The sequence below is a fragment of the Castanea sativa genome, chromosome 1 (genome assembly GCF_040712315.1).
Source record: "Castanea sativa cultivar Marrone di Chiusa Pesio chromosome 1, ASM4071231v1".
NCBI classification, from domain to species: domain Eukaryota; kingdom Viridiplantae; phylum Streptophyta; class Magnoliopsida; order Fagales; family Fagaceae; genus Castanea; species Castanea sativa.
Window position 1 is genome coordinate 51,650,876 of NC_134013.1, and position 8,904 is coordinate 51,659,779.

General features: G+C 33.5%; 1 protein-coding gene across 1 annotated transcript; it reads left to right on the forward strand.

The window, feature by feature from the left end:
* Nucleotides 1-1,354: 1,354 nt before the first annotated feature.
* LOC142621912 (putative metal-nicotianamine transporter YSL7) lies at nucleotides 1,355-7,476 on the forward strand. Its single transcript, XM_075795287.1, has 6 exons — nucleotides 1,355-1,771; nucleotides 4,028-4,191; nucleotides 5,066-5,163; nucleotides 5,264-5,398; nucleotides 5,751-5,940; nucleotides 6,195-7,476. Exons 1-6 carry the CDS (start codon nucleotides 1,384-1,386, stop codon nucleotides 7,302-7,304), a joined length of 2,085 nt encoding a protein of 694 aa, XP_075651402.1. The 5' UTR covers nucleotides 1,355-1,383; the 3' UTR covers nucleotides 7,305-7,476.
* The last annotated feature ends 1,428 nt before the right edge of the window (nucleotides 7,477-8,904 follow it).

Sequence of the window (8,904 nt, forward strand, 5' to 3'; positions counted from 1 at the left end):
TGGTACATGCTATTTGTTTTTGAGAAATGATATGTCCACAACATTTTTACAACATTTTTAAAACAAATCTTAAGTGGCAGGTTGTTACTGGTTGTTATTGTTGGGGCAAAAAAGTAATCTTAGTGTTAAGTTCAAATTTGAACCAATAATAACTAACCACCTATGATTTGTTGTGAAAATGTTGTAAAAATGTTGTGGACGTAGCACCTCTCTTTGTTTTTTTAGAATGTGATAACAATTCAATGCCAAGTTGGATCAAAATCTTTAAATTTAGATGGAATTTTGAACCAGTCTGAGCTGTTAATGAGTTTTGGTGGTACAAAAGTACAAACAAGGGGCCAGACCATTGGTTAATTAGTAGTAATGTAATTTAAAAATCCTTCAATATTTCCAAATGTAGCTCCCTATTAATTAATTTTGAAAATATTTCCATATGATTTTAAATCAAGACTCCCAAAAATAAAATAAAAAATTAGAGACTCCCAATTTCAATGCATTCAAACGCTGTAGCCAATAGCCACACACGTCTTTTGAATTTCTTGGAAAAAAATGAAAGGAAAGAAAGATATAAATGGTAAGACATTGCCAATAGCCACACACGTTTTTTGAATTTCTTGGACAGAAGCCTTACCCAAAGATATAAATGGTAAGACATTGCAAGATGCCAATGAATGACAACAATGCATTAGCAGTAATTAGCCAATTACTGCACTTATTTCCAAAAATACATTCAAATTAAAGACAACCGACCTGTAGGCTATTATCGATCACAATTTTCCCACAACTTGAAGTGCTCGAGCTCGATGAACATGCTCATAATTTTTTTTGTCCGGTTAATATTTTTAGTATATCTATTAAAGGATCATTTTTAAAAACTTTTAATAGCATTTTTATGAAAGAAATAGTTAATAGATATTTTAAGTGTATTGGTTTAGAAATTATTTTTTTATTTTATTTTTATAAAAAAAAATAACTGAATTTTTTTACAAATTTTTATATTTAATAAAAAATGTATCAAAACTTTTTAAAATTGATTCATTAACAAATGTCCACCTATTATCAGAATATTTCTAAGAAATATAAAATACTTCGAAAATAATCCTTTTTTTTAATAATTTTTTTAAAAGAAATTAAAAAAATATTTCTTCAACCTTGCCTATGTTAACCTTTTCCATTTTTATATTTTTAATTTACTATTATTACTTTTTATTTTTATTTTTAACATGAGATTTGATTAAGTGTGTACAGTACACGTACTTAATAATAGACTACACTGCTCGGCGCCATACTAATAATTGATCTCTCACGCACACCATATAGAGAGCGAGACGCACACCATATAGACTCAAAAGAACCATTCAAACACCCAATTAGTTCCGCATAATGGGACTAACAGAGAATAACGAGGTGGTGGAGATGACCACGAGAAAGGAGGATGATCCAGAAGAAGCAGCAGCCAAGGAATCATTGTCCATAGAGCAAATCTTCGCTAGCAAAGAGGTGCCTCCATGGCAAAAGCAGGTGACTGTAAGAGCCTTGGTGGTGAGCCTCGTGTTGGCTATTCTGTTCACCTTCATAGTTATGAAGCTGAACCTGACCACTGGGATTATACCATCCCTCAACGTCTCTGCTGGGCTTTTGGGGTTCTTCTTCCTCAAGACTTGGACCAAGTTTGTTGAGAAATCTGGGATGTTAAAGCAGCCCTTTACAAGGCAGGAGAACACTGTCATTCAGACCTGCGTTGTCGCCTCTTCTGGCATTGCTTTTAGCGGTATGGGCTTCTCTCTTTACAATATATAAATATATAACTGTTTTTCATAAATATTAATGTTTGATCTGAAAGATATATATGTGTGGTTTTTCATTTCATGTTGTCAAAAAATATTTTTGAAACCTATCCTAATCCACAAAGTCAGATTTCTTTATGCTCAAACATATATATATTATTTTCTTTTGAATATAGTGTTGCTTACCATAATTCTTCTTATAGAAAGCAGATCATAGAAAACCATTGAATTACAACGCTCTCAATATGTAAACATGATTGTTTTTAGGATAAGACTTATGTTCAGTGAAAATTTTCACAAGACACGTCTGGATTCGAACACGTGTCCACCATCCAACGTGTACAGTGAAAACTTCCATTGGACACAAGCCACACCCTACCTTTGCATGTAATTTGAATGATATAATGCTTTGGCGTTGGTTTTTAAAGTTTGTTGAAGCTACTGGAATTGAGATTTCATAATTTCTTGGAACTCCGCCCTTTAAGGCTTTAACAGTGTGTTACCGATTTTTTGGGGGCGAGAATATTATTATTATTATTATGTTCAAAGGTACAGAATTGAAACTTGATATATAATTTACAAAATAAATACAAGTACTACAATTGAAAAATGGTAATCATAATTTAGCATGGATGTTAAAGAATTATGAGAAAATTTGTGATTTAATTGGACCACGTGACCCTTATGACGTGAGTTAATATTTCACAATTGTGGGTTGCTAGTTGGTTGGTCCAATTACACACGTTTGATCAAAGACCTAATTTTAGTTCAGTTAGGCGGTGGTTGATTCTTATGAATGTCAACCTTTTTCTTAAAATCTCTCTCTAGTGTTTCGTGTGGATATTTCGTCGCATAATAATAATACTATTTCTACCCGTATCCTTTTCCTGTGGTCCCTCCACAGCCTCTACTTTTTAGAATCAGAAATATTGTTAGACAATAATAGATAGAAGGGGGAAAGAGAGGTGCCTTTTTTTAGATACGGGGGAAAAGTAGTTTCGTAAAGTAAAGAAATTAAGCTATGAATATGAAACCAAACTGACCAAAAATATGTGAACTTTAATGGCTTATGAAAAGGATGAAGGGATAATCAATTCAATGGTATCCTATCACCTTGTGACATGGCTGCATCTATTCCAAGATATATAGGGGAGAATTGCATTGTGCTTTATTAATAGATAAAAAAAGAATATTTGTAAAGCTCAGATTAAATTATAGTAAAATTTTTATTTTGTATAAGAAAATAGATATCTATCTCTTACCTCAAACAAACAAAAAAAAAAGATAAAAAGAATGAAAATTATAATAAAGAGGGCATAGTGATTATTAAAGATTATTATATTTTAAAAAAATTATTTGGATGTTTGCAGAGAGGAAGGAATGAATATGATTATAATCATATTACTATTATAAACTTCGAATAAGTTAAATATTTTGGTTTGTTTTTGTAAATTACACTTTACCACACAAATTAACATCTAACAATTGCTTCCTATTAAATGCCTCGTTTGTTATAAATTATTTTTAGTTTATATTTATTCTATTATTTCTTAAAGTACAAATATACTTTTGTTCAACTTTATTTTTAAGTCTTAACATTATGAAGAATGATGATGATGAGCATTGTAATTTCATTTAGTCCTACTTAACACCATCAAAAAAGGGTATGTATGCCAAATGCCTTATAGTTGAATTGACATCTTTCTAAGTATAAAGTGCTTGGAGGCTTAAGAGGAAAAGAGTTCGAACTGCGAAGTTAGCAACATCTTGTAATTATCTCTGGAAAAAAAAAAGTATTTATTTTCCTTACACGAGTGCTAGACTTTGGATTACTAACTGGCCGTCTTTGGCAAATATCGAAATGCATTTTCATTGATTAGTTTGTTTCAAAGAGAGTTTACTCCCTAATATATATTTGGATTTGGTTCAGTTCAAAGGACTATAACATCAGCTGAAGCACATATGCTATTTTAGTCAGATTTCCTACTGGAGAGAGAGACAGAGAGAGATTTGTTAGGGGGAATGAATCTTCTAAATAATTAAGATATGATTTTATGCAACATTAATTCAAGATTTTTAATAGCCTACATGGAGGATTTTGAATATCTTGTAATGGATCGAATCCTTAAGTTTGTGTCAATCATACTCAAAATTTAAATTGCATTCGTATGAGAACCATACAATCTTTTTTCCCAGGTCATATCTTGCTAAACTATCTTTTGTTGAGTTTGAATGAGCAGGCGGCTTCGGTAGTTACCTCTTCGGAATGAGTGAAGTTGTTGCTAAACAATCTTCAGAAGATAACAGTGCAAAAGATATTAAGAACCCAGCATTAGGTTGGATGATTGGGTTTATTTTTGTTGTTAGCTTTCTTGGCCTCTTCTCGGTGGTGCCTCTTCGAAAGGTAACATACAAAGAACCCAGCACTACTAGTCAAGAGCCATTTATTGACCAATACATATTTCAACTACTGCTTGACTTGTTGGTATCCTTTTCTGTTAGTTTCTACTACTACAAGTTCATACATATTTAAATCCGCAACATGCCTTTCTATCTCTCTGTATTCCTCCATGAATTATACATTGGGGTTGATTCGAAGGTGAGAGTGTTTTTAAGAGGAATTATGGTTTCTTTTTTTGGGGCTTAAAAACCTTTTTCAATGGTCTTAGCAAAATTAGCATTGGTTTTTTTTGGGGGGTCAGTCTATGGAAGAGTAAAAATAGCATAGTGTTTTGGCCTACGACATATGGTAATTCAAAATTTTCGGAGATGGGAGAAAGAACCCATAAATTTGGAAGAATATTTTCCAAATACGTTATATAACCATGAGTATGTCAATCACCTATGAGTTATAGTATAGTTGAAACTTCCTTCTCCTTTTATAATGGGATAAAGGTTGAGGCCATGGATCAAAACTCATTGAATGCATGTTTAACTTACCAATATAAAAAATCATGGGTTTGTCAATCAATATAAAGTTGACATTTTTATTGCAAAGAGAAGTAACAAAAGTTCATACATATATAAGAATTCTCCTCCATCGCTTGATCATGCTTTTCATTTATGATTTATCTCATCTCTCTGAAGTCAAATCCATGAAAGTTAGGCATCTTTTTTTTATACATATATAGTAATTGGGGTTGACTTTTGCCATGCATATGTCCATGAACTTGTGTAATATAAAATGACAATATGATTGAATCCGGTTTCGTTTCCGACTTCTAACTTTTTATGTCCTCTATACTTTTTGAATATATCTAATGTACAATATGGCACAGATTATGATCATAGACTTCAAATTGATATATCCAAGTGGCACTGCAACTGCCCATCTTATCAACAGCTTTCACACGCCTCAGGGTGCCAAGCTAGCAAAGTGAGGCCATGACACTCCTCATCAAAATACTTTCCTTTTTAATTTATTGCATAGAACATTGACTTGGTGATAACAATTTTTTACCATTATTTCATTATAGAAAACAAGTGAAAGCATTGGGGAAGTTCTTCTCCTTTAGCTTTCTCTGGGGTTTCTTCCAATGGTTCTTCACTGCAGGTGACGACTGTGGATTTGTAAGCTTTCCTACTTTTGGTCTCAAAGCCTATGAACACAGGTATGTAACTCTCCTTTAGTACTTGTATTCAAGTATACATTTTTATAATTCATATGCTGAGGAAATCTAGAGAATGAGTATTGAGTTGCAATTGTTTTAATTGGATGGTGCAATGATACTAATGTTGATTCTATTCATGCTTCTCCCGTGAAGAAGAAATTTGATACCCAACAACACGTATCAAACTATCAATAAACAATTAGCTATGTTTATTGGGTAATTTATTTAGTTCTTATCTTTGTTTAAGCTTGGTGGTCAAAATGGTGTTAAATAAATGATGAGGGCATTTGGTGTTCCTCGCAACTCTAGTCGTTTATCTTTATTTTAATTTTAAGTTTTTGTGGAAATCCAGGTTCTACTTTGATTTCTCAGCTACTTATGTTGGTGTTGGAATGATCTGTCCATATCTAATTAACATATCTCTACTTGTTGGAGCAATTCTTTCATGGGGTATCATGTGGCCTCTCATAGAGAACAGAAAGGGCTCTTGGTACTCTGCAGATCTCAGCCCAAGTAGCCTACATGGCCTGCAAGGTTACCAGGTAATTCATCTTAATTTCCAAGTTAATAAGTACAATAATGCTAAGACACAACATACATAACTTGTTGAATTGCTAAAACGTAACATCACTTTCACTAGCATCACTTTTATTTTACACCAATCCAATCTTCCACCTCAACAGTTGGGAAAATGTTACGAAATTTGTTGTTTCGTTAGACTTTTATAAAAAGCCTATAGTATTAATTGCTGGCACTAAGAAGGCTTATGAGCTTCTGCTTCTTTCCTTTGTTGTAGGTCTTCATAGCTATAGCCATGATTCTTGGTGATGGCCTCTACAATTTCCTTAAAGTCCTTAGTCGAACTCTATTGGGTTTGTATAAACAACTTCGTAAGAAAGACTCAGGTGTAGTTATCCCTTTAGCAGGTAACTCCTCCCTTCAGAGTACTCCATCACAGTCTTATGATGACCAAATTCGGACCCAACTATTTCTCAAGGACCAGATTCCATTATGGCTTGCCATAGCTGGTTATGTGACTATAGCAATTATATCTGCTGCAACACTTCCCCATATATTTCATCAGCTCAAATGGTACTACATTGTTGTTATTTACATCGTAGCACCACCATTAGCCTTTTGCAATGCTTATGGTTGTGGGCTAACAGACTGGTCCCTAGCATCCACATATGGAAAGCTAGCTATCTTCACGATTGGTGCATGGGCAGGTGCTTCTCATGGTGGAGTTCTGGCAGGTCTGGCAGCATGTGGGGTCATGATGAACATTGTGTCCACAGCATCTGACTTAATGCAAGACTTTAAGACAGGTTACATGACATTGGCTTCACCAAGGTCCATGTTTGTGAGTCAAATTATTGGAACAGCAATGGGTTGCGTTGTTTCTCCTTGTGTCTTCTGGCTCTTCTACAAGGCTTTTAGTGGTCTTGGACTTCCTGGTTCAGAATACCCTGCACCTTATGCTCTTGTTTACCGTAACATGTCGATATTGGGTGTTCAGGGGTTCTCGGCTTTGCCAAAGCACTGCCTCACACTTTGCTACGTGTTCTTTATTGCAGCCGTAGTTATTAACGGTATTAGAGATGCAGTGGGAAAGAAATGGGCTGGTTATATTCCACTTCCTATGGCAATGGCAATACCCTTTTATCTTGGATCTTACTTTGCCATTGATATGTGTGTAGGGAGCTTTATACTGTTTGTGTGGGGGAAGATAAATAAGGCTAAGGCTGATGCGTTTGGACCTGCTGTAGCATCTGGGTTGATTTGTGGTGATGGGATTTGGACTCTACCAAGTTCAATACTCGCTTTGGCAGGTGTCAAACCACCCATTTGCATGAAATTCTTATCGAGGGGAACAAATGTAAAGGTGGATGATTTCTTAGCGTCTTAAGGGCCAGTCTGGATTGTGGTCGAAAGTAGAGCTATTGTGTAGAGCTTTTCCAAAAAGATCTATTACTGAAAATTTGTAGGTGTTTGGTAAGTTGCAGTTATAAAGCTTAGAGCTAAAATAACTGTTTGTCTTTATAAATGGCAAATGTGAAATGACAAACTAGTACATTATAAAGATGATTTTTATTTTAGCAATGCTAAGACATATAAATAAAAAGCATTTAGTAAGTATTACTATTTTGTTTTTTATATTTACTTATCATCCGACTTGAATCCAAATAGCACTTGAAGACTTATTTATAGTAATTGGTGCATTCCAATAAGAAATTTAGTTCAGAATGTTCGTCACAGTTTGGTTTGTTTGCATTCTGGGGTGAGGGAAATTGCCCAATTAATTAACCTTCCTTAAATGGGTTCTATGGATGGAAAATGCTGTCACTTGCATCATCTATTTAAAAAAATGAAAATTCAATTTAGAATTCATTTCGATTTTGTTCTCTTTTTCCCCCTCTCCCCTATCTTAGTATTGTATTTAATGGAAAATGTAGCGAATCTAAGTTTGCTCGCTTGAGTAATAAATTTTTGAGAAATGCTATGTTCACAACATTTTTACAATATTTTCACAGCAAATTATAGGTGGTTAGTTGTTATTGGTTCAAATTTGAACCTAACACCAATATTACTTTTTTGTCCTAACAATAACAACCAGTAACAACCTGTCATTTAAAATTTGTTGTAAAACTGTTGTAAAAATATTGTGAACATATCATTTCTCTAAATTTTTTACCGAACTTTGCTTTTGTCTTTTGAATGGTACCATTGGTCACCGGTTGGCAACAACAGATGGCAACTAGTTACTACCAGTCTTTGACACCATCAGCCACGGGTCACCTCTAGTACTCTTTGCCACCACCAATCTCTACCATTGCCATCCGTTGGTGGCAAACAGTCTAGCGAACATAACAATTTAAGCTTTATTGTATTATAATATTATTTGATAATAGAGTTTAGCCACTCTAGTTTATTCACTTAAATTTATTGTACTATAATATTATTTCCCGTGGCATTAACTTACTGTTTTGCCGTATTAATCAATGTATTATAATATTATTTGGTATTAATTCCGTAGGTGTGGGTCTTTTGAAATTAATTCCATAGATATGAGGTTTTTGCTACAGTGTTTTCAGTAATAAATTTTCAGCACTATAATATTATTTCCCATGGCATTAACTTACTACTTTGTCGTATTGATCAATGTATTATAATATATTAATTCCATAGGTGTGGGTTTTTTACTACAGTGTTTTCAGTTTTAAGTTTTTAACAAATAAGCAGTATCCAAACAGACCTTAAGTTTAAATTTAGATTATATTTTTAACATGAACCCAAAATATAAATCAATTGATTTCTAAAGTACATATATATTTTACCATCCAAAGAGACATTAAAGCGATCGTATTAATTTGAAAGAAACACAAAGATTATAATAGCGAACATAAGACATCACAACGTAATATATTAGCATACTTCAAATATATATATGTGCTTTGAAAAGCGCCAATGTGCAAAAAGAACTCCAAAATGTTGACTCTAATAATAGG

Bases quoted from the DNA above. Each gene is read 5' to 3' on its own strand.
- LOC142621912 (XM_075795287.1), top strand. From the start codon at position 1,384: ATGGGACTAACAGAGAATAACGAGGTGGTGGAGATGACCACGAGAAAG. The intron at 1,772-4,027 runs GTATGGGCTTCT...TTGAATGAGCAG, and splicing joins TTCTGGCATTGCTTTTAGCG to GCGGCTTCGGTAGTTACCTC. The intron at 5,941-6,194 runs GTAATTCATCTT...CCTTTGTTGTAG, and splicing joins ATGGCCTGCAAGGTTACCAG to GTCTTCATAGCTATAGCCAT.